At 41.1% G+C, this 26665-nt stretch overlaps 1 protein-coding gene across 1 annotated transcript in view; it reads right to left on the reverse strand.

The window, feature by feature from the left end:
* SCFD2 (sec1 family domain containing 2) overlaps window positions 1-23220 on the reverse strand; it is a 399990-nt gene extending 376770 nt beyond the window's left edge. Inside the window, exons 1-2 of the mRNA XM_005681611.3 lie at window positions 22260-23220; window positions 5211-5379 (exon numbers count right to left, since the gene is read on the reverse strand). Coding sequence (XP_005681668.2) covers window positions 5211-5379; window positions 22260-23097 — 1007 coding nt within the window. The 5' untranslated portion in view covers window positions 23098-23220. The remainder of the gene's footprint in view (window positions 1-5210; window positions 5380-22259) is intronic.

The following is a 26665-nucleotide window of genomic DNA, read 5'->3' on the forward strand; positions in this document are numbered from 1 at the left end:
ACTTCTCAGCAAGCTCTGGCCAACTAGTACCCCTCTAAAAAGGCAGCCAACATCATCAGTTTCTTGTGCACTTTCCAGGCATATTTAATGTATCACAAGCAAATGCAAATACGTATCTCCCCCTTTCTAACAAACTGGTATGCTATACCTTGCTAATTTCATTTGAAGTATGTCACTGAGCTCATTGCTTCTTAATATATAAATGGCTTATTCATTCTTCATCCTATTTCAATAGCTATATATTATTTTATAGTATGAATATACCACAATTTACTGAACTGATAAGACATGAAAATTATTTCCAGTCTTGTTATTAGAAATGCTGTTATGACAAATTAATGTAATATATCATTCTGTACATGTGTACAAAATACATCTAAGAAATAAGGTCTTAAAAGCAGAATTTCTGGGCCAATTTTGCTACATTTAGCTAACACGATGTGACTGTTTTAAATATTCAATAATTAAAGTCTAGGGACTTCCCTGGAGAATCCCAGGGATGGCAAAGCCTGGTGGGCTGCTGTCTGTGGGGTCGCATGGAGTCAGACACGACTGAAGCGACTTAGCAGCAGCAGCAGGGACTTCCCTAGCAGTACAGTGCTTAGGAGTCCACCTTGCAATGCAGAAGATGTGGGTCGGATCCCTGGTTAGGGAACTGAGAACCGCACAAGCTAGGGGGCAACTATGCCCATGCACCACAACTAGGACTGCCTGCATATCACCATGAGAAGCCTGCATATCACCATGAGAAGCCTGCATATCACCATGAGAAACCTGCATATCACCATGAGAAGCCTGCATAGCACCATGAGAAGCCTGCATATCACCATGAGAAGCCTGCGTATCACAATGAAAGATCCCGTGTGCCACAACTAGGACTCAATGCAGCCAAATAAATAATTAGAATCTAGACATCCCCATACTAACCTCTCCTATGCTCTGGTTTGATATCACCTTTCTATCTTAGTCTTCAGCTTCACTCTCTCACAGATCCTGCCCTAGCAGCACCATCACCATTAAACAAACATCTCTTGATGAGAATTCCCTGGTAGTCCAGTAGTTAGGACTCCATGCTTTCACTCTTGAGAGCTCATGTTCACTCCCTGGTCAGGGAACTAAGATTCCCCAAGGTGTACAGCATGGCCAAAAACAAATAAACCAAAAAACCAATCAACAAACAAAACAAACAAACAAAAGCAATCTCTTGAGTGCCAGGCATTGTTCTAGGAAGGGGGTCTAGCAGCAAAGAAAACAGACAAATATCCCTCCTTTCATAGGACTCGCTAGTAGGAGTTCACTCTGTGGGTCTCCAGGAAAGGGACAGATAAATACACAACATCAGTAAGTTCATTAGAAAGTTATCTGGGCTGAGGAGGAAAACTAGCTAAAGAGAGAAAGGAAATATGAAGGCCTGAGAAGGAAGGAAGACAGGAAATCAGGGCAGGTTTATATCAGCAGGCAGAATGATCCAGGAAAATCAAGAGGAAAGTCCCATGGCAGGAAAGTGAGTGCCCTACTGGAGGAAGAGAAAGGAAGCTAGTGTGGCTGTAAGGAGCGAGGAAGGAGGAGAGAAAGAAAGACGAGGCAGGCACCTGGGGTGCTATGGGAGGAAAAGCGGGCACTGGACAGAGTGGAACCAGCCGCACTATGGGTGTGGGGCTGAACCGAGGCAGGGGCACCAAGAACAAACACGGTCAATGCAGGTATGGCAAGAGGGAAAGCATTCTTCAGCAACTGAAAGAGTAATAGGTTAGGAGAGTGGAGCTGGGGCAGAGGATAGAAACCCACTTCAACAAAAGGTGAACATGAGAACAGAAAAGATCCTGCCTCTTTCTTGAACAATATATTCCACATAATCCAGGGACCAGTGGACAGGAACTGGAAAGCCAGGCTATAATGCATCTAAGTTATCAATTTTTCATCTGCATAGGTCATAATTTTAATTGCTGTAATTATAAACAACCTTTTATAAAAATTATTTTCGCCATCAATTTTGCCTGTTACGGTTTATATCCTAGTTAGAGACTTGGTTTTTAAAGATTATTCCACTGCAGTCACATTATTTAGTGCCAAACAGTGATCTGATTTGCCTTTTAGTACTAAATTTTTAATCCTCACACTCATTTCACTAAGAACTTTCTTGGGAGTGGCACTGGAGATAGTAATGGCTCTCATTATTTTGATGGAAGTACAGTAGACACTAGGTTGGCTGTAATTGATTTCAATATCACTTTACAAAGAAATTAATCAGCACAATTCCTTCAGTCTTCAAAGCAACTATAAAGAAAATACCATATTTCTCCTAATTATTGTTTTATATTTTTATTTGGTTATAATTTTCTCACTATCTTTCTCTTTATCATCTGCGACCTGCCTTCTGGCCTCACTATGTCACCAAACTTGCTCTTAAAGTTTTCTTTAGATCTTTCTAGAATTCACCACAGCCTTAGACATTTATGACTGCACTCTGATACTTGAGTGGCACTGAAAACTGATATGCTACTCAATACTCACTCAGTCTAAAGAGCGGAAAAGGCACCCATTAAAAACACAGACCAGGAATGGAAAAGACATATGCTCAGGATCTCTCTCCCTCCTTTTGATAAACATTTCAGTTTTCCTTTGAAGAACTATCCCTCTGCCATGCCATATGATCCTGGCACAAATCTCAGTCAGCATGAACTGCTCCCAACCCCTCCTGGCACTGAGTTAGGCCAATCTTACTTTTTCCCCTGGAATCTGAATCTTAGCTAGAATGACTCAAGACAGAAAACAATTGAAATTCAGTCTCTCTGGTGTCAATGATTGGAAGAGCTTTTCCTGAGCTCTTGACCCTAGGTCCCTGGAACTGTACTCAGTTCAGTTCAGTTCAGTCCCTGTCGTGTCCAACTCTTTGAGACCCCATGGACTGCAGCACACCAGGCTTTCCTGTCCATCACCAACTCCTGGAGCTTGTTCAAACTCAGGTTCATCAAATTAGTGATGCCATTCAACCATCTCATCGTCTGTCGTTCCCTTCTCCTCCTGCCTTCAATCTTTCCCAGCATCAGGGTCTGTTCCAATGAGTCAGTTCTTCGCATCAAGTGGCCAAAGTATCGGACTTTCAGCTTCAGGAACTGTACTAATCCATTCCAAAATCTGATTAACCATTCTTCCTTTGATTCTGCTAGCTTTCCAATCCCCTTTAATAAATTCCCTTTTTGCTGAATTTAGTCAAAACTGATTCCTGTTGTTTGTATAACCATTATGTCGAACACACAGGTTTTCCCAAATTAAATAATGAAATAGCTTTGTTTTTCTCTCTCATTGTTTCTTTACAGCTATTTATGAGGCTAGATTTTCTCTTGCCCCTGCATACATAGTACATAAATTAACACAGTGCCTCAGAAGTCAAATATTCTGGGCTCAAATTTTAATCCTATGTCCTACTAGTTACTTAACATCTCTGTCTTAGTTTCGTCAAACAGAATAAAAACATCTGCCTCAATGGGTCATTGCGAAACTTAAATGACTTCCCCAATGCCTGGCAGGTATAATAGTAAGTCCTGAAAAATGCTAATTAAGCTGATGCAGTGATGGTCCGGTGATGGTCCTGTCACTGTCTTTATTTCTCACAACCTATCACTTTAGGCCCTGACTGTTCTTACTTCTGTTCTTACTGTTCTTACTGTCCTTATTGTTCTTGTCTTCATGCTGGCCCTCTCTCCTTTTCTGAATTCTGAATTCTGACTTCCCCAATGCCTGGCACGTATAATAGTAAGTCCTGAAAAATGCTAATTAAGCTGATGCGGTGATGGTCCTGTCACTGTCTTTATTTCTCACAACCCATCACATTAGGCCCCGACTGTTCTTACTTCCGTTCTTACTGTTCTTACTGTCCTTGTCTTCATGCTGGCCCTCTCTCCTTTTCTGAATTCTTCAAGACATAACTGAAGTAAGAACCACCACTTCCACAATGCCCACATTGATCTACAAAGGCCACATTAACTTGATACTTCACTTATAGGAATCATAATCTATAGCAGACACATGAGTCTTAATTCTGTATCATTCTATTACTTTTTAATTGTACCTGTGTGTAAATCATGACTACCCAACAAGAAAAGTGTTCCTTGAAGGCAACAATGACATTGCATATTACTTTATGTCCTCCATATTACTTGGCCCAGAGTAACGCTTATAGTAAGCCCTTAATAATAAAGTTTTAAATTGCCCTCTGAGAAGCTAAAAATATTTCCAATAATAGTTACTTCTGAGTTTGTATGGCTTCAAGCCATTAGGCCGACATTTTAGCATATATGCTGCCAAGCACAGGCCGTTGTTTTTATTGCGTGTAAGAGCACACAAAAAGACAGAGACAGAAGTTTCTGTTTTCTTCACACACTAGCCCATACACACTAGGCATCCAATAAACGTTATTAACTGTCTACAAAAAAGCTGAAAATCTCAGGAGCTGAAGATTAATCCCAACTATGACAGGAAATTCCAAACACATCTATTACTGTTAACATTGGAAACCGTACAGCTGAAAGGTCCTGCTTTGTTTAAAACTTTAAAACTTGGGAGGTGAGGGAAATAGCTCCTCAAACACTTTTTTCTCTTGAAATATATATTTTTTCTCATAAAAACTGCTGATGAAGGAAAAAGTAGGAAAGGTAATTACTGTTTCTTTTCATTGTCATGTTTCTGGAATTATTTTTTTTTCTTTTTTGGAACTCTGCATAATACAAGGTACCCCACCTTCTTTCTCTGATTTCTCTAACCATGTGCAAAAGTATACACAGAAATAAAAACTTTTCCCACTGATGCCCAAGAGTATATCATTTACATAAAAAGATGGCACTGTTTCAGAGCTTTGTGGGCAGTATTTTCGTCATGTGGAAGAGTCAGCTGGGAAAGAGAAGTTGAGTAAACCTAGCCTCAACTCCACGTGAAACTGTCTGAGAAATGGAGATGTATAAACTGACTCACTTAGCTGACCCTGGGAACAAGCTTATATTGCATCTAAATAACACCTTTTCAAAATTCTGTACTTCTTGGCTTACATTGTTTAACAAACACAATTATTTCAAAGTTCAGAAAAAATTCTTTTTTCTAAATGCTCTCCACTATAAATTTTTTAACCAGACTAACTCTTCATTGTTTCCCTTCTACAGGAACACTCTAGAAGAGAAAGAAAAGGAAAAGAGGGAAAAAACCACACATCTTACTTGGATTGTGCAAGACAGCCAGGTACAACCACATTCTGATTCTCCTCCTCAGCTTGGAGTGCAGTGAGCTCCACCATGTTAACCATCACATCATTGGTGTGGCCTGGAAGCCGGGGAAGCACTGCAAGGATCTTCTCCACCAAGTTATCTCCATGATGTCCTACAGCCCCTATTTAAACAGACAAGAAGCTATGAACTCACAAAATGGAAGGGAAAAGAAGCTGTTACAGAAATCAGTAACACAATCCTAACATTTTGCCCTTGGTAACACTAATCATGAATTGATGGGACCAGATGCCATGATCTTAGTTTTCTGAATGTTAAGCTTTAAGCCAACTTTTTCACTCTCCTCTTTCACTTCATGGCAAATATATGGGGAAACAGTGTCAGACTTTAATTTGGGGGGCTCCAAAATAACTGCAGATGGTGACAGCAGCCATGAAATTAAAAGACGCTTACTCCTTGAAAGGAAAGTTATGACCAACCTAGATAGCATATTCAAAAGCAGAGACATTACTTTGCTGACTAAGGTCCGTCTAGTCAAGGTTTTTCCTGTGGTCATGTATGGATGTGAGAGTTGGACTGTGAAGAAAGTTGACCACCGAAGAATTGATGCTTTTGAACTGTGGTGTTGGAGAAGACTCTTGACAGTCCCTTGGACTGCAAGGAGATCCAACCAGTGCATTCTAGAGATCAGTCTTGGGATTTCTTTGGAAGGAATGATGCTAAAGCTGAAACTCCAGTACTTTGGCCACCTCATGCGAAGAATTGACTCATTAGAAAAGACTCTGATGCTAGGAGGGATTGGGGGCAGAAGGAAAAGGGGACGGCAGAGGATGAGACGGCTGGATGGCATCACCGACTCGATGGGCATGTGTTTGAGTGAACTCCGGGAGTTGGTGATGGACAGGGAGGCCTGGCGTGCTGCAATTCATGGGGTTGCAAAGAGTCAGACATGACTGAGCAACTGAACTGAACTGAACACTAATCAGGTTCACAATTACCTAGACAACGTATGTCTTGTGTGTTGGACTTAATTGTCCTCGAGGGTAGGCACTATGTCTGCTCTGGTTACTGCTATATTTCTAGCACTTGGTATAGTGCCTACACATGGAAGGCATCAACAGGTACTTAGTGAATAAACAAATAGTCAACATTTGGTAGGTCAGGTAAATGGTGTCATAAGATGACATTATCCTGAAATTTTCAAGCCAAAAAGATTTTCTTAATTTTACTGATGAAGACTATAAGACTTAGAAGGGCTTAGTGACCTGACCAAGAATAGCAGATCTCCCCTTTGCTAGAAGCTTATCTTCACAATGGCAGCTGTTTACCTAGTCCATTCTCTACATAAAGGCAACTTGGCAGCTGGTAGGTTTACTAATTATTTGTTAGATGAAGAAAATAACGAATGAATGGAAAAAAATTTGTACTGATAGAAGGATTTATAGAGCATTTTCTATTTACCAGGCACTGTTCTAGGTGCTTTACATATATTAACTCCTTTAATAACAAATGAATTAATAAGCTCAAATTAAAATCAAGACCAAATACATAGCTTAATGCTTTTCCATAAGGCCAAGTTATCTTTCCAAAAGTCATCAATGCTTGAAAGATACCATTTCAACAACCAGCTATTGTTGTTGTTCGGTCACTGTCATGCCCAGCTCTTCTAACCCCGTGGACTGCAGCACAACAGACTTCCCTGCCCTTTACTGTCTCCTGGAGTTTGCTCAAACTCATATCCATTGTGTCGGTGATGCCATCCAACCATCTTGTCCTGTTGCCTCCTTCTCCTTTTGCCTTCAACCCTTCCCAGCATCATTCCAGTGAGTCAGCTCTTTGCATCAGGTGGCCAAAGTATTCTTCCAATGAATATTCAGGGATGCTTTCCTTTAGGATTGACTGCTTTGATCTCCTTACAGCCCAAGGATCTCTCAAGAGTCTTCTCCAGCACCACAGTTCAAAAGCATCAGTTCTTCAGTGATCAGCTTTCTTTATGGGCCAACTCTCACTTCTGTACATGACTACTGGAAAAACCATAGCTTTTACTATATGGACCTGTGTCGGCAAAGTGACGTCTCTGCTTTTTGAAATGCTAACTTTGTCATAGCTTTTCTTTCAAGGAGCAAGCATCTTTTAATTTCATGGCTGCAGTCAACATCTGCAGTGATTGTGGAGCCTTAGAAAATAAAATTTGCCACTGCTTCCAATCTTTCCCAATCTTTCAATCTTTCTATTTGCCATGAAATGATGAGACCAGATGCCATGATCTTATTTTTTTGAATGTTGAGTTTTAAGCAAGTTTTTTTCATTCTCTTCTTTCACCCTCATCAAGAGGGTCTTTGGTTTCTCTTCACTTTCTGCTGTTAGAGTGGCAACAATGGATGTGACTGGCCAAATCGGCTTGTTTTGATCTCACTCACTTCAAATCAATTAACACTTGATTTCCTAATGTCTTTCTATCTGTATCTCTCTACTGTATTTGCCATGCCATATTAATCGGGCAGAAGAACTAGGTGGAAAAGACTAAACCAGAAATTCAAGGAATCACTGTCATCACCCTCATCATCTTCATCAGAATAGTTAATATTTATTGAGACCTGGTCAAACAGGAGATGGAAGTGGTCAAACAGGAGATGGCAAGAGTGAACATCGACATTCTAAGAATCAGCAAACTAAAATGGAGTGGGATGGGTGAATTTAACTCAGATGACCATTATGTCCACTACTGTGGGCAGGAATCCCTCAGGAGAAATGGAGTAGCCATCACAGTCAACAAAAGAGTCTGAAATGCAGTACCTGGATGCAATTTCAAAAATGACAGAATGATCTCTGTTCGTCTCCAAGGCAAACCATTCAATATCACAGTAATCCAAGCCTAAATCCCGACCAGTAACACTGAAGAAGCTGAAGTTGAACAGTTCTATGAAGACCTACAAGATCCTCTAGAACTAACACCCCCAAAAGATGTCCTTTTCATTATAGGGGACTGGAATGCAAAAGTAGGAAGTCAAGAAACAACCAGGGGAACAGGCAAATTTGGGCTCAGAATATGGAATGAAGCAGGGCAAAGGCTAACAGAGTTCTGCCAAAAGAACACACTGGTCATTGCAAATACCCTCTTCCAACAACACAAGAGAAGACTCTACACATGGACATCACCAGATGGTCAACACCGAAATCTGACTGATTATATTCTTTGCAGGTAAAGACAGAGAAGCTCTATACAGTCAGCAAAAAGACCGGGAGCTGACTGTGGCTTGGATCATGAACCCCTTATTGCCAAATTCAGACTTAAACTGAAGAAAGTAGGGAAAACCACTAGACCATCCAGGTATGATCTAAATCAAATCCCTTATGACTATACAATGGAACTGAGAAATAGATTTAAGGGACCAGATCTGATAGACAGAGTGCCTGATGAACTATGGACAGAGGTTTGTGACATTGTACAGGAAACAGGGATCAAAACCATCCCCAAGAAAAAGAAATGCAAAAAAGCAAAATGGCTGTCGGGGGAGGCCTTACAAACAGCTGTGAAAAAAAGAGAAGTGAAAACCAAAGGAGAAAAGGAAAGATACACCCATCTGAATGCAGAGTTCCAAAGAATAGCAAGGAGAGATAAGAAAGCCTTCCTCAGTGATCAATGCAAAGAAATAGAGGAAAACAATAGAATGGGAAAGACTAGAGATCTCTTCAAGAAAATGAGAGATACCAAGGGAACATTTCATGCAAAGATGGGTTCAATAAAGGACAGAAATGGTATGGACTTAACAGAAGCAGAAGATATTAAGAAGAGGTGGCAAGAATACACAGAAGAACTGTACAAAAAAGATCTTCATGACCCAGATAATCATGATGGTGTGATCATTCACACTTACCTAGAGCCAGACATCCTGGAATGTGAAGTCAAGTAGGCCTTAGGAAGCATCACTATGAACAAACCTAGTGGAGGTGATGGAATTTCAGTTGAGCTATTTCAAATCCTGAAAGATGATGCTGTGAAAGTGCTGCACTCAATATGTCAGAAAATTTGGAAAACTCAGCAGTGGCCACAGGACAGGAAAAGGTCAGTTTTCATTCCAATCCCAAAGAAAGGCAAGGCCAAAGAATGCTCAAACTATCACACAATTGCACTCATCTCACACACTATGTAAGTAATGCTCAAAATTCTTCAAGCCAGGCTTCAGCAATACATGAACCATGAACTTTCAGATGTTCAAGCTAGTTTTAGAAAAGGTAGAGGAACGAACCAGAGATCAAATTGTCAACATCCGCTAGATCATTGAAAAAGCAAGAAAGTTCCAGAAAAACATCTATTTCTGCTTTATTGACTATGCCAAAGCCTTTGACTGTGTGGATCACAATCAACTGTGAAAAATTCTGAAGGAGATGAGAATAGCAAACCACCTAACCTGCCTCTTGAGAAACCTGTATGCAGGTCAGGAAGCAATAGTTAGAACTGGACATGGAACAACAGCCTGGTTCCAAATTGGAAAAGGAGTACGTCAAGGGTGAATATTGTCACCCTGGTCATTTAACTTATATGCAGAGTACATCATGAGAAATGCCGGGCTGGAGGAAGCACAAGCTGGAATCAAGATTATGGGGAAATATCAATAACCTCAGATATGCTGATGATACCATCCTTATGGCAGAAAGTGAAGAACTAAAGACCCTCGTGATGAAAGTGAAAGAGGAAAGTGAAAAAGTTGGCTTAAAGCTCAACATTCAGAAAACGAAGATCATGGCATCCGGTCCCATCACTTCATGGCAAATAATGGGGAAACAGTGGAAACAGGGTCAGACTTTATTTGGGGGGGCTCCAAAATCACTGCAGATGGTGACTGCAACCATGAAATTAAAAGATGCTTACTCCTTGGAAGGAAAGTCATGACCAACCTAGACAGCATATTAAAAAGCAGAGACATGACTTTGTCAACAAATGTCCATCTAGTCAAGGCCATGGTTTTTCCAGTAGTCATGTATGGCTGTGGGAGTTGGACTATAAAGAAAGCTGAGCACTGAAGAATTGATGCTTTTGAACTATGGTGTTGGAGAAGACTCTTGAGAGTCCCTTGGACTGCAAGGAGATCCAACCAGTCCATCCTAAAGGAGATCAGCCCTGGGTTTTCATTGGAAGGACTGATGTTGAAGCTGAAACTCCAGTACTTTGGCCACCTGACGCAAAGAGTTGACTCATTGGAAAAGACCCTGATGCTGGGAAAGATTGAGGGCAGGAGAAGAAGGGGATGACAGAGGATGAGATGGTTGGATGGCATCACCAACTCAATGAACATAGGTTTGGGTGGACTCCAGCAGTTGGTGATGGATAGGAAGGCCTGGCGTGCTGTCGTTCATGGGGTTCAAAGAGTCGGACACGAATGAGTGACTGAACTGAACTGATTGAGACCTGATGATGTACCAGATGTTAACTTCCATACTATACATTTATTATCCACTTAATTCTTAAAACAACTCTAATACACAGGTATTATTATGCTCAATGACACAGCAGAGGATTCAGTTTAAGTCACTTGCTCAAAATTATATATGCTGTAAATTACAGAGAAAGAACTCAAACACAGAAGGCAGATAACCACACTATTAAAAAAAAAAAAAAAGAGCCATAAAAGTGACTCACGACAGAACCAGTATGAGTGCTTTGAAGGGGACTTCTGCTGTTAAAGAAGAGTTCTTATTCCACCAGAAAAATATTCACTTATCAGGGCTGGAAAGAACCATATCTTATTTATGTTTTCTGTGGTTTATGGTTGTCTTCCCAGCAGTCAGACTACAACTTAGTCATTAAATATTTGCTGAATGAATGCCTAGTGACTATTAGTGGCCCTGAGACCCACAGGAGAGTCAAAAGTCTCTAAGTGAATCCTATCTTCAAGCCTGGAATGGAGATACTAGATTACCCCACAGCATCATGAATTTCACTTTCCACTAGTAACCTTCTCAGGAATTTAAAAACTTCTCCTCATCACCACAATAACTTTTCTTTGAACTCAGTGCCCAAATTCAGAGTCTTGCCCCTAAGTTATTCTCATCTGTCACCTGCCATTCTTAGACACATGGTACCTACGTGTTGCCTACGTGTTCTGCCTTTCTTTCTTAACTTCTTTAGCGTCTACAGTCTAGCTGATACTCTTCCTCCCTATGCAAGCAACAGGGGACTTTAGCAAGTCTCAATTCATTACACTCAAAGCAAATTAAAACAAAAACTCTCAGCAAATCTAGAAACGAACCTAGAAACTCTTTAATATGAGAAGTCAAGATACTTAATTTTCCTTAAGGTTCAGTAGCTAATAGCTGTTTTTACAGAACCAAAGTATTATTTACATCCTTAAAATATTATATACTAACACCCAAAATGGCATAGAATATAGTCCCCAACAAATGGTTAATTCTAACCAACTCTCATTTAGTTTGCTGTTGTTTTTCAGTCACTAAGTCGTGTCCAACTATTTACAACCCCATGGACTGTAGCACGCCAGGCTTCCCTGTCCTTCACCATCTCCCAGACCTTGCTCAAACTCATCCACTGAGTTAATGATGCCATCCAACCATCTCATCCTCTGTCGCCCCCTTCTCCTCTTGCCCTCAATCTTTCCCAGCATCATGGTCTTTTCCAATAAGTTTGCTCTTCACATCAGGTGGCCAAAGTATTGGAGCTTCAGCATCAGTCTTTCCAATGAATGTTCAGGGTTGATGTCCTCTAGGATTGACTAGTTTGATCTCCTTGCTGTCCAGGGAACTCTTAAGAGTCTTCTCTAGCACCATAATTTGAAAGCATCAATTCTTTAGCCCTCATTTACTTTAGTGGCAGATAATAGGTTAGGTAGTAGAATTCTTCTGGGTTATATGTATGGCAAATTATTCTTATACTTACAGTCTTAGCCTTATATTGAAGGGGAAAACATACATTTCAAAGACATTAAATCATTTTAAAGGCATGTCATTAATTAATAATGGTAATAACTAACATTTTCCCCATCATGTACCAGACACAATTCTAGGAGCTGGACCTGTTAACTTATTTTACCCTGTTATTCTCAATTCACAGATCAAGAAACTGAGACCTATAAGTTGAAACTCGCCCAAAGACTTATGACTAGGAAGGGCAGAGCTAAGGCCACTATGACTGCCACACATGCCTATTACATACCCTAGAGAGCGGCAGCAGCTACTATACATTGAGGATCTGCCTCAATCCCCTCACTCCTTACATATGTGATCCTGTGGAATGTAAATGCGAGCATGTCACATCACAGCTCAAAACCCTCCAACTTTCCCGTCATATCCAGGTTTTTACTCCAAGTCTTGTCCTTCTGCCTCTCTCTCCAACTTCATCTTCTCTCACTGCCCTCCTTGCTTGCAGGGCAAGCTGAAGGAAGCCACGCTGGACTCCTCAAACTCGTCCAGCATCTTCCCACCTCAGGTCCTTTGCACTTGCCATTCCCTGGGTGTTACGTATTCGATAGCTGGGTCTTTCGTGTTCTGTACCTGGATCTTATATGTTCTATACCAAGGCTGTCACACATCCTATTTCCCCTCTCCTGTCATTCTCTGCTCAAACATCACATCCTCAGAGAGGTCTTCCCTAGCTATGCTATCTAAAATGGAAACACTATCCCTTTTTAATCTCTTTACTACTGTATTAGTTATATATTGAATAAGTAAATGAATGGATGATTTTCTATTTTTCCAACAGTACTTTACGGTCATAATTTCCCCCATTTACAAATGAAAAATCTCTCAAAAAGCTCAATGAGAACCAAACAGCAGGTAAGTCACTGAGCTAAGCCTTGAATTTATTACACTCGTCTAGATCTAACACTCGCAACCTAGTCGGAGCCTTACATGGCTTCTCAATTGTTCTCACTACCTATGCTGATTTTAAACACTATCCTCTTAACCCTAAAATAAAGATGGTGGTGGTGATTTAGTCGTTAAGTTGTGTCCAGCTCTTGCGATTCCATGGACTGTAGCCCGCCAGGCTCCTCTGTTCATGGTATTCTCCAGGCAAGAATACTGGAGTGGGTTGCCATTTCCCTCTCCAAAATACAGATATTCATTGGTTATTTTACATTTTGTGGAAAACCAGATGTGGGGGGGGGGGAGAATAAATAACTTTTCTGAACACTAAAGCATCACCAGAGTCCAACAACTGTGCTGAGTCTCTGAGGCTGCCAGCTTCTAGAGACCACATCAGCTTCATCTCTACTATCCAGGACGAGAATAGCCTTTCATATAAGAGAGATTATGAGCACAGGCTCTGGAGCAAGTTGCCAAGGTTCAAACCCCAGCTCTCCCACTCACTAGCTGTGTGATCTTGGGTGAGTTCCTTAACTCTTCCATGTCTCTGTTTCCTCATCTGTAAAATGGGGATAGTTATAGAAGACTTGTCATAAAAATTAAATGAATTTATCCCTTGTACAGCAAGGAGATCAAACCAGTCAATTGTAAAGGAAATCAACCCTGAATACTCACTGGAAAGGCAGATGCTAAAACTAAAGCTCCAATGCTTTGGCCACCTGATGGAACAACAGACTCTCTACATAAGACTCCAAAGCTGGGAAAGATTGAGGGCAAGAGGAAAAGGGGGCAAGAGAGGATGAGATGGTTGGATGGCATCACTGACTCAATGGACATGAGTTTGAGCAAACTCTGAGAAATAGGGAAGGACAGGGAAGCCTGGCATGCTGCAGTCCATGGGGTCCCAAAGAGTTGGACACAACTTAGCAACTGAATAACAACATGTACATACAGTGCTGAGAAAAGTAGTATGATCCCAAAGGTTAGCAATTATGAATAGTCTCAAATTTTAACACTTTAATAAAATAATATACAACCACATCTTGAATGAACCAATAAATCCTAATCCAAGGATTAAGAACCACCCATTGGATTGGGAGTTAATCTTTAACTGGATGGATTTAATTTAAAAGTTTACATGAAACTAAAATTCAAAAGAATTGAACCAAGAAAGGAAATTTAATTCCCAGAGTTACTGCTCCCTCTTATCTTTTAATCTTGAACCTGTAAATAATCAACAAAACACTCTAGCCCATCTGAAAAGAGCCAAAAAATATTAGGAAAAAGAAAAAAAACAGACTCAAATCTCTCTGATATTCATAAATCATGTCTACCTTTTTAATTGTCCCTTGAAACAAAATCAGAAGCCAGAATGGTCCATAGAAGTTTGTCTTGAAATCCCCTATGCAAACATGTCTGAAGAATACTGCAGACAAGCTTCTGTGTGGTCTAGATGTGGTAAAGGTATACCAAAATCACAGCAACAGATACTGGGGGCCTTCTCAAACAATTAGAACAAACTTATTCTATTTTTCAGCCCTGAGAGTGTATTGACTGCTTCAGGGGATCAAAGAATGTGTCTATCTTGTTCACCAGTGTTCCCCTAGGCCTGAACAACACCTGGCACATAACAGGCACTCAATAACTGTTTATTGAAAAAAAATAAAGCAACTATTAGACAAAGTGACATTACTTTCAGCAAAGATGATGACAAAAAGATGAGAAGCTTCTCTATATTTCTAAGCATGACATTAACACTGTGGAGTATTTATGAACTATTGGAGGTTATTTGTGTTATTTTGGGTAGCATAAATTTTACATCTAAGAAGAATATATACAAACGCATATATACTTCTAATGGTAAAGGGTCAAGAATAGCACCCAAAATATTCAACAACAAATAACATTTTAATACACTATGTATATAAATTAACATTTAAACCAACAACTGAAAATGGATTTTCTTTTGGTCACTATATGAAAATCGCTGTCATATGTAATTTAAATTGAAATTCATATCAGATTCAAATCATTCTTATGATTTCCAGTTACCTTTTGATTTTCAGAAATTGTTGGTGCAATCTTCTACATGCTGCAGCTATCCTTAGCTAAGCAATGCCCCAATCTAAGCTGCAATTTGATGTAAGAAACCACATCAAAATCCTTGTCACAACAAATTCTTTTTTTGTAATATTTATTATTTATTTATTTGGCTGCCCCAGGCGGCATGTGGGATCCACTTCCCTGACCAGAGATCAAACCCTGCACTAGGAACTCAGAATCCCAGCAACTGGACGAATAGGGAAGTTCACAACAAACTCTTAGCAACAAGTCATGAGCTCCCCAGCTCCCTATGCTTGCTGCAGCCAGGACAGATCAATTGGAAAAAAAAAAAAAAAGGCATGGTGATCAGGTATGTTCCTGGATGTCAGAGCCTAGATTAAGGTTGGAAAGCACCTGGGCCAAAAGTAATGCCACCAACTCCACTTACCTTACCACCCCCCAGCCAGTTTTGGGCCACTGTGGAGCAAAGGACACGTGTTGCTTCTCTACACTCATCATTACCAGCATGAAATCCTTCTGCGGCCTCAGTACTGTCAGCACCCCCAGTGTCTTAGGCCCTATCACTTACCTCTACCAAACAACAGTATTAAGTGAGTTGTGGTCTCACCAAGTAGAGGATTTCTCTTTACTTACTAGTACAAACATCTTTGGGTTTCCCAGGTGGTTCAGTGGTAAAGAATCAACCTGCCACTGCAGGAGATGCAAGAGACGTGGGTTCAGTTCCTGGGCTGAGAACATTCCCTGGAGGAGGGCACGGCAACCCACTCCAGTATGCTTGCCTGGAGAATCTTATGGACAGAAGGGCCTGGCGGGCTCCAGTCTATGGATTCGCCAAGACTGAAGTGACTGAACACACACGCACAGACGTATTTCAGTCTTTAAAAAACAAGTTTGACAATACAACTGTATCCCAGCTGGAAATCAGTCCTAAGAATCATCAATATGAAATCGCAACACTATCTTGAAACATCTTTGACATAAATGAACCAATAAACTGATTATCTGGAAGACAGTTTGGATGATTACCACAAACGCATCCATTAAATAGATGGATTTAATTTATAAGTTAAATTAAATTTAATTTAATTTATAAGTTATTAGGACTATAGCAACAAATTTGTTCCAATCAGAATCTCTCCTCCAAAATCTTCCCTCTATCAGCCAGCAATAATTTGATCCCTTCTGAAGGAGAGCATTGTCATAATTTAAAAATGGGATGTAGATCAGTGAAACTTTCTTGGCTACACTCTGCAAAGTCGATAGGTTTCAAACTTGGTTCCAGGCCCCAGGAGAGAGGTAAATATGCTGGGCCCCAGGGACACCGTTATGCCACCCATTCTGGGGCTTCCCTTGACCCCCTCTCCCACCAGGGCATTCCTGCTGTCACCTGCTACCCCAGGCAGGTGACCTCTCCCGCTCAGGAGATCTCACCTAACTTGAGTTCCCTTACCCGGGCCTGGGAGTGCTTTCCTCGACGCATAGACACTGCCTGGCTGAGCCCCACCTGGTGCTTTTCAAATGAACTCTTCAGGAAGGAAACAGTCCTTATCATTTTAAACATACTTGGGAAATATCTCAAGAAACTTTCCAGAGGTTCACTCTCATTGCTGTCATCACATTGCATATTGCTCTCGGCATGCTATTGAAAATAATACTTTCACGGTTCCTCATAAGCCCTGGACAAAGTAGACTGATTTTTCTTTCTCTTTTACCTGTTTGTTGCCTTGAATCTACCCAGAGAAACTTTTCTATTTGCTCCCTTTGAACAATGTCCCTTTCAAACTTGAAAGTCAACTGTCTGTAGTACTTCAGTCATTTTCGTGTTTTGTTGTACAGCTTCCCTCAGTTTGGTCATCTGTTAACAGTTCTCCAGCAACTTAAATCCTTCTTATGAAGGCCTGTTGTGAATACTGGTATCTGCACATTTCTAAAAGGTTCCCAGATGGACAGTTCTCCTCCATGTCAGCGTAAGTCCAGTGTTTCAACCGTTGGCTAGATGCAGTTGCTTTGTTTAACAGGGCAGTGCACATTAGGGATGTACTTACCCATTACAGCATTTAATTAGTTGATTTTAATTGCTATTTTGCTTGTCACTAAAGCTATGCTCTCCTAGTCTCTCACATGATCTTATGGACCTAAAATGTTTTTTCCCACACCAATTTCCTGCTGAGTACCTTCACCAAATTAAAGAACACCCTGGAAGCCCACCTACTGGCAGAAGGCTCCTAAACAAATACAGAAGAAAATGAGGGCTTTACACTAACAACACTGATAACTCAGAAAACAAAAGTTGCTGAACATGGACATTTATAAAAATATTGGAGCAATCCTGTCACATCTGGCCTACTACTTAATGTTTCTGCTTTTCTTTTTTCCAGTAAAGAGAAACTTCAGAGCCTCAATTTCTTATTCCTGAAATGATAAATAGCTCACCTAATTTGTTGAGAAGATCAAATAAGGTAGTGTAGAAGTGATTTTTATCTATTAATCACATATATATGAATAGTAATTATTTCCTTTCTCAAATACTATCATAGACCCAAATTGTCAAATTTTAGAATATTCAGAAAATGTGTGCCCTAGGATACTTCCACTTTATTTGTGAATGACTAATGATGCAACTTAGGAATCTCAAAAGTATTTTCTATCACAAAAAATGAGTACATTAACCTCACTGAATATCCAAATAACAGCAACCTTTAATTCACCTGTACACTCATCCAGTCCTTCAATAAATACTTATTGAGTACCTAGTATTTTCAAGACGCTCTTCCGACTGCTGGTTAATAAATAGTTAAACAAAATGGAGCCCCTCCCCTCAGGAGCTTCCATTCAAATATGAGGAGATAGGCAATAAACAACCAACCTTTAGAGAATGTCTCTAGAAAATGGTCAGGGAAGGGTTGTCGGAGAAGGAAGTGAGCGAGAAAGCCATGCAGATACCTAAAGGAAGAACATTCCCAGCTGAGTGCAGAAGAACTTCAAAGGCCGGGAGGCTGGGACACACTTGGCATGTTGCGGAAGAGCGAGGTGGCCAGTGTGCCAAGAAAGCTACGTGTGACGGGAGATCATGTAGGGTCCAGGGGGGCAAAGTACAGACAGGCAGGTCATGTATGATCTTGACAAAAATGCTAAGGAGCCCAGATCTGACTGTGAGCAAGCAAATAAGGCATCAGTTTTATGTTCTGATGGGATTACACAAGAAACTGCATTATCTGTGTATCTTCTGTATTTCTTCTAATATCTGTATTAATATTATTTTTTAAACTATTTGCATCCTCTACTCTGCTGTAACAAATGATGCTTGAGATTGACTAAAATGAATCCTGATAATTGAACGCTGGATTTGGCAACATGGAGGCCACTGGTGATCTTGACAGAAGAAACTTCTGAGGAGTATGTAAGCCTAAAAGAAGTGAAGTCAAGGGAAAACTGAGCAGAGGATTGTAGAGATAGCAAGAATAGACAAATTTTTAAGTTTGCTGTAAAATGGAGCAAAAATGAATCTGAAGTTGCAGGAGCCGGAGGGATTAAGAAAGGAGATGTTCCATTCTGTGTGCATGCTAATGGGAAAAATATGGTAGAAAATACATTTTTAAAAAATGATGAGCTAGGAAAGGGGGAGGATATTTGAAAGAAGTCAATCTATGAGAGGAGTGAGAAAGGAAAAGATCTAGTCTCCAAAGGAGGAAATGTTGGCACTACATAGTAGCAGAGACAATATATCTCACTTTAATATGAAGGAAGGAGAGAGAAGTACTTGGCTATAGATGTAGAAAGGTTGGTAGATTTGGTAATGGGAAGATACAGAAGCTTCCTGATGGCTCATATTTTCTCAGTGATAAAAAGCAAGAAATATGAGGGGTATATACAGAGAGATCGGGAGACTTGGCAACTTAGGCCTTCCTACATGCCCTTATTTTCTAAATCATTCCTAATAGCTTTGCTTTGGGAGCTTTCGGAGGGCAGAAGCTATGCTTTCCTTGTTTTTTCCTGGTTTTAGAAGTCATATATAAGGAAGAGATGCATATTATATAAAAAATTAGTTGCTATGATGCTAGATGGCTAGGACATTAAAGTCTGCCTAACTGGAGTCTTGGGGCAGGGCAGGGAGAGAAGTGACCTTGCTTGATTTATGCAGCTGTATGTCACTGTGTGGATCACAACAAACTGCGAAAAATTCCTCAAGAGATGGCAATACCAGACCACCTGACTTGCCTCCTGAGAAATCCATATTCAGGTCAAGAAGCAACAGTTAGAACTGGACATGTAACAACAGACTGGTTCCAAACTGGGAAAGGAGTACGTCAAGGCTGTATATTGTCACCCTGCGTATTTTACTTCTATGAAGGGTACATCCCATGTGAAATGTTGGGCTGGATGAAGCACAGGCTGGAATCAAGATTGCTGAGAGAAATATTAATAATCTCAGATACACAGATGACACCACACTTATGGCAGAAAGTGAAAAGGAACTGAAGAGCCTCTTGATGAAAATGAAAGAGGAGAGTGAAAAAGTTGGCTTAAAACTCAACATTCAGAAAACTAAGATCATGGCATCCAATCCCATCACTTCATGGGAAATAGATGGGGAACAACTGAAAGAGTGTCAGACTTTATTTTGGGGCTCCAAAATCACTGCAGATGGTGACTGCAGCCATGAAATTAAGAGACGCTTGCTCCTTGGAAGAAAAGCTATGACCAACCTAGACAGCCATTGAAAAGCAGAGACATTACTTTGCCAACAAAGGTCAATCTAGTCAAAGCTATGGTTTTTCAGTAGTCATATATGGATGTGGGATTTGGACTATAAACAAAGCTGAGCACTGACAAATTGATGCTTTTGAACTGGGGTGTTGGAGAAGACTCTTGAGAGTCCCTTGGACTGCAAGAAGATCAAACCAGTCAATCCTAAAGGAAATCAGTCCTGAATATTCATTGGAAGGACTGTTGTTGAAGCTGAAACTCCAATACTTTGGCCACCTGATGTGAAGAACTGACTCACTGGAAAAGACCCTGATGTTGGGAAAGATTGAAGGCAGGAGGAGAAGGGGACAACAGAAGATGAGATGGTTGGATGGCATCACAGACTCAATGGACATGAATTTGAGCAAGCTCTGGGAATCGGTGATGGACAGGGAATCCTGGCACACTGAAGTCCATGGGGTCGCAAAAAGTCAGACACAACTGAGCGACTGAATTAAACATTTGAAATGTCACATTTTGGGCAAAAAGAAAAAGAAGCATAAGCGGTATACACCATGACTCAAAAACTCAACAAGCATATACTCATCAGGTGTTTTTAATCCTCTAAGAATTTAAGGGTGTTTAAAACATTTTTATTTATCTACTGAAGGGAATGCTTACCAAAATCAGTTACCTGATCATTATCCATGAACTTGGGTGTTTCCAGCCTGTACTACCAGCAACCATACATTTACCTAATTAGAGATCAATAAAACTGACCTTTGAAAATAAATATAAAGGGTTTCTCTGGTGGTTAAGTGGTAAAGAATCCACCTGCCAATGCAGTGGATTCAATCCCTAATCTGGGAAGATCCCACATGCCACAGAGCAACTAAATCCATAAGCCACAACTATTAAGCTTGTGTTTTACAGCCAGGGACCCACCAAACACTGAGTCCACGTGCCACAGCCCCTGACGCTTGCAAGTCCTATGGCTCATGCTCTGAAACAAGAGAAGCCACCACCGTGAGAAGCCTGCGGACTGCGACTAGAGAGAAGACCCCACTCTCCACAACTAGAGAGAAGCTCACACTGTAACAAAGACCCAGGACAGCCAAAAATAATAAAAATAAAAATTATTTTTTAAAAAAGAAAGTAATGCGCATGTCAAGTATGAGAAAGTGTTTTTCCTTCACCTGTTTAATGGTGGGCTTCCCAGGTGGCTCAGTGGTAAATAATCTGCCTGCCAAGCAGGTGACTCAGGTTCAAACCCTGGGTCAGGAACATCCCCTGGAGAAGTAAATAGCAACCCACTCCAGTATCCTTATCTGGGAAATTCCATGGACAGAGGAACCTGGCAGCCTACTGTCCATGGGGTCGCAGAAGAGTTGGACATGACTTGGGAACTAAACAACAACATATTAAGGGTAGCATTTGTTACTTATGTGTATAAATATTATTACAATTTGGGAGTACCCAATCTTAAGCGTCTGCCTGCAATGTGGGAGACCCAGGTTCGATTCCTGGTTGGGAAGATCCCTGGGGGAAGGAAATGGCAATCCACTCCAGCACTCTTGCCTGGAAAATCCCATGGACGGAGGAGCCTGACAGGCTTCAGTCCATGGGGTTGCAAAGAGTCGGACAGGACTGAGCGACTTCACTTTCACTTTCACTTTTCAATCTTCAATAGAATAAGAGGTAAGAATAAATCAATGAACACTTGAAAAGATTTTCTACAAGTCTATTTAGTCTCATTTTCTGGTGAAATTTAAGTACAGCCTCATTAACACTCATGTAAAGAGATTTGAAAGTCAACTTTCTGTAATATTTTTTGTGTTTTGTTGTACAGCTTCCTTCAACTTGGTCATCTGGTAATAGTTCTCCAACAACTTAAAGCCTTCTTATGAAGGATTGCTGTGAATACTCATATCTGCACATTTCTAAAGGTTCCCAGGTGGACAGTTCTCCTCCATGTCAGCGTAAGTCCAGTTTTTCAATCTTTGGGCTAGATGCAGTTGTTTTTAACAGGATAGTACACCTTAAGGATGTATTTATCCATTACAGCATTTAATAAGTTGATTTTAATTGCTATTTGTTTGTTTCTAACACCCTCTAGACCATAAACTGTGAGATCAGGGACTGTGTCTATTTAGTTCTTCTTTGTCTCCTTAACCTGACACATAGTCAAAATGTCAGTCCCTCAGTCATGTCTAACTGTTTGGGACCCCATGGACTGTAGCCTGCCAGGCTCCTCTCCAGGGATTCTCCAGACAAGAATATTGGAGTGGGTAGCCATTTCCTTTTCCAGGGGATCTTCCCGACTCAGGGATCAAACCCACATCTCCTGTCTCCAGCACTGTAGGATTCTTTACTGTCTGAGCCACCGGGGACACATAGAAAGAGGTAAATTAATTATAGGTTGAATCACTTTGGAGAGTGGTTATGAAGCCCCCCACAGTAACTGCCACTTACCTGTGAGATCCAGCGTTCTGTCCACAAAGACCACTGATGCCCTGCCTGTGGCAGTCTTCCTCCTGTTCTTGGCAGGAGCAAAATTGGCCAGATCTGCAGCGATGATCCGACTGAGGGAACCTACAGCAAAGCACTCCTCTCGTACACCTAAATGCTCACACAGGGAACTGAGCCCTGACACCAGGCACCTAATCTGCAGCAGCAGCTCAGGGGTCAGGGCAGTGGCATCCACCTCAGCCAGGCTTCCCAGCCTCCTTCTGTCAGGTCGGGCACTGTTGAGAATATGCACATCCCGGGGTAACAGTGGGAAAAGGGAAGCAAAAGCTGGAGTCAGGGCAAGGTGGGGAGCCACAGGGGCGAGTAACAATGGTATGTGCAGCACCTCAGCTGTGTAGTTCATGTTGCCCATCCACTCACACAGCTTCTCCTCCAGTTGCTCGAACACTGGCTGCTGCCCTTCCAACTCTGCTGCTGCCGCCGCCGGCACATGATTAGCCGTAAGATGGACTGCGTGGTTCACAGCCGTGACCACCACACAGTACTGGAAGTGACTTCGGCAGATGATGTCCCGCAGGGTCTCCACGATCCGGCCTTTCAGCAGGGAGCTCAACACAAACACTGCCTTGGGCTGCTCGGCTCCGCCACCAACTGCGGCGGGCTCGAACTCGCGCAGGTAACACGCAGGGCTCCCCACCGCCTCCAGCAGCCTCGAGGACCCGCAGCCCCAGTGCAGGCTCTCCGCGCAGGCGGCGTCCAGGTAGACCACGGCCCGTTTCGCTTTGGCCAGCACCTGCTCCCAGGCTTGCTGGGTAAAGGACAGCACGCCTGGAGTGTTCATTTTTGGGAATTCGCTGACTTGGGGCACGGAGTGCAGGAACTTCTCGCAGAACTCACAGCTTCCGGGAATTAGGCTTCAAGAGACATTGACAGTCAACACAGTACACGTGGGGCGGCCTCTGACTTGTCCCGTGTGGCGCAAGGTAATGACGCCACGGAGCGTGATTGGCTAGTCAGGAAATCCGTCGCGGAAGAATTGTTTACGGCTGAGACAAAATGGGCGGGGCTCCGAGCCTCCAGGGTACCACCGTAGGTTTGTGGAAGTGGGAAGGCGCTGAAGAAATAGCTGAGGAATTTTGTCCTCCTCTCCCTCTCTGCTCAGATTATCCTTCGCTGCTCCTTGAGAAATCTGAGGAGTGATAAAACCTAATTTGAAATATGATGTTTTTCATGGATCTGAACACATGTCTTTAAACGTACTGCCACTTTGCCCAAATTAAGAGCGGCCAGAGATTAAAAACAACCAACTACTGTGAGGTTTTGTTGTTTATAGATTACTATCCCATGCATTTGATACAAACCTGTAATACACATACCAGTTTCGCTTTCACTTTCTCTATCTTCCTTCCCGCCTCTCATTGACACTAAATCTTGACCTGCTTCAAAATTCGAGAATCCAGTCCTTTCTCCTCATCCATCTTTTTTCTCAGTGCCTTAATCCACCGTCGTCACTCAACTGGACAATAGCAGTGACCACCCCTCTTTTAGGGCTTCCCTGGTGGCTTAGAGGGTAAAGCATCTGCTTCCGATGCAGGAGACCCAGGTTCAATCCCTGGGTCAGGAAGATGCCCTGGAGAAGGAAATAGCACCCCACTCCAGTACTCTTGCCTGGTAAGCTACAGTCCATGGGGTCACAAAGAGTCGGACACGACCGAGTGAGGACACCTTACCCCTCTCTTGTCGTTTCCCAGTTTCCCACCTCTTCACCCTTTGATTCACTTTTTTTCCTAGTAAACTAAGCTTGTTCAGCCAATTTTCTGTTTAAAACCTCTCCTAGCCCAATTGCCTTCAGATCCAGCCAACGCATTATAATGGCACCAAAAACCTTCACAATTTTTCAGTTTCTCTCCAGCCATTTCTAGCTTAGAACGTTAAATGCCTGCACAATGAAGTCAACAGATTGAGCCCGGATTGCATCATAGGTTCAGTTTGTTCAATCACTATTTATTAAGCACTTATTGTGATCACTGAGCTAGGCTCCAAAACAGTAGTTAATGAGATATATTACATGATCTATGAAAAATATACACCTCTGCTAAGTACTTGCCATATCATGGAGTAAATTTTAACATACTTGTTTTCCTTAAGGTATCTGTTCTACTAGATGGGGCACTAGAAGCTTGGCTTCCCCAGCACTAGAAAATAACTAAATAAATGTTGAATAAATGTTTGTTGAATTCATATCATTATAATAAATAATATATTCATCCAAATTTTAATGCATATGTACAATATTCCATACATTGTGTTGGGCACTGAAGATATACATGGAAGTGATCCATAGCCTTGCCTTCAAAATAACCTGAAGTAAAAGGACTCACACTGTTTTGGCTAAAGTTTTACTTTTCGTTTTAGGTGCAAAGGATTCATTAACAAAAGAAACCACTTATTAAACATGAAATAAACAATTTTTAATATTTCAGAGTTAATATTTAACTTAATTTCAATATACAATCATTAAAAGAAAAGAAATAGAAACAATAGAGAGAGTAATGGCATAAACATCACCGAGTTGGGTCAAAACCTACATCCCGACTTGAACAGCACTGGGAAGTCCTGAGTAACAGCAATCTGGAGTCCCACTGGGGCAAAGGGTCCTGGGCAGTGCGTCCACTCCATGGGTGAGACTTCAGATTGCAGTTTGCGAGGTGGAGGCAGGCTCCCATTTATAATCCCAGGCTGTAAACTAATATCATCATCAGTTGCGGGCGCTAGTTAAGCCCCCAGGGGCTCAAGAAATTCTAAGACCCACTTCCTTTCTTATCTAAGGTACTGCTTGACTTGCTGGTAACAGTTGGTGTGTTGCAGGCAGGCTCATAGTCCAGGCAGGGTGCAGGCAGGTTGAAAGTTGGTCAGAGGCCTGTTGTCCTACTTTCTGAAGCCTGAACAAGACTTTTAATTTCCCTAACACACACAAGTAAAGCAAGCAAATGAAATAAAACATTACAGAAGCAATTTTTTTAAAACCTTGAGCTATAAAGTGGGAAAAATAAATTCTAAGCAAAGGAAAAAGGGAAGTAGTCAGAAGTTTCATATAGGACATAAGTTTTTATTTGTCTTCAAAGAAAACCAGGTGTTAACCAGGTGTACAAGATGAGGAAGGGCATTCCTGGCAGCCCAAGCAAAGAGTGAAGCATAAACAAAGGTACAGAATTATGAAACCTTACAATATGTTCTTTGGAGCTACAAATGGTTTACTGTGGCTTGAGAGTCTTCTTTAAAGAGAGGCCCATGAAGAAATAGGAGCTAGGATATAGAAAAGAATGGACTATATTAGAGTAAGTCTTATTTCCTTATTCTAAATAGTAGCAGCCAATGGGGAGCTATTAAAGTACAATCTCTTGGTAACCCTATGCTGGAAGTTTGGTTCCAGTACAGCCCCTGCCCTGACATCTTACAAATAATAAAATACCATATGCTCATCTGTTATATAAAATGCTGTAATATTTGCATACAGCCTGTGCACTGTGCACTTTAAATCAGGTTTAGGTTACTTGAAATGTCTAATACAAGGTAAGTGCTATGTAAATGTTTGTGAATATGATGTACAAGCTAAGTAAATAGCTGCTGGTATACAGCAAATACAGGTTTTGCTTTTTGAAACTTTCTGATTTTCTTTTCAAATATTTTCTATCCAAAGTTGGTTGAGTCCATGGATGTGGAACCCACCAATATGGAGGATCTCAATGTATTTTTAGGAGCAGAAACATTTATTCAGATATTCAGTTTAGGGGAAAAATATTCTAAATGGAAAATAGTTTGAACGGAGTAAGATTTAGGGCAGGAAGTGCAGCTAGAAAAAAGTAACAGCAATACCTATGGAAAACAGCACATAAGAATAGTACTAATAAAGAGAGTAGATAGCCTGGGATTTATGAAAAGATGTTAAGAAGATAGAGACACAATTCAGGTAACTAGATTGACAAAGGCAGAGGCAGAGGGAAAACCACAGATTAATGGCCAGCTTTCTATTTGGGAGACTAGTAAGTGGCAGTAACTGAGATGTGGAAAAGCAGATTGGAGAATAAATATACTGAATTTGATTGGGACATGTTTTTGTTTCTGTTTTTTTAACTGTGGGAAAATATATGAAATTTACCGTCTTAACCATTTTTAAGTGCACAGTTCAGTATTTTCACAGTTTTCCAATCAATATTCAGAACGTTTTTGTCTGCTGAAACTGAAACTCTATTAACAATTCTCTAGTCCCCCCAACCCCAGCAACCACCATTCTACTTTCTGTTTCTATGAGTTGACTATTCTAGGTCCCTTATATAAGTTGAATTATATAATATTTATCTTTTTGTGACTGACTTATTTCACTTGGTAATATCCTTAAAGTTTCTCCA

This window comes from Capra hircus, chromosome 6, assembly GCF_001704415.2.
Source record: "Capra hircus breed San Clemente chromosome 6, ASM170441v1, whole genome shotgun sequence".
Taxonomy (NCBI): domain Eukaryota; kingdom Metazoa; phylum Chordata; class Mammalia; order Artiodactyla; family Bovidae; genus Capra; species Capra hircus.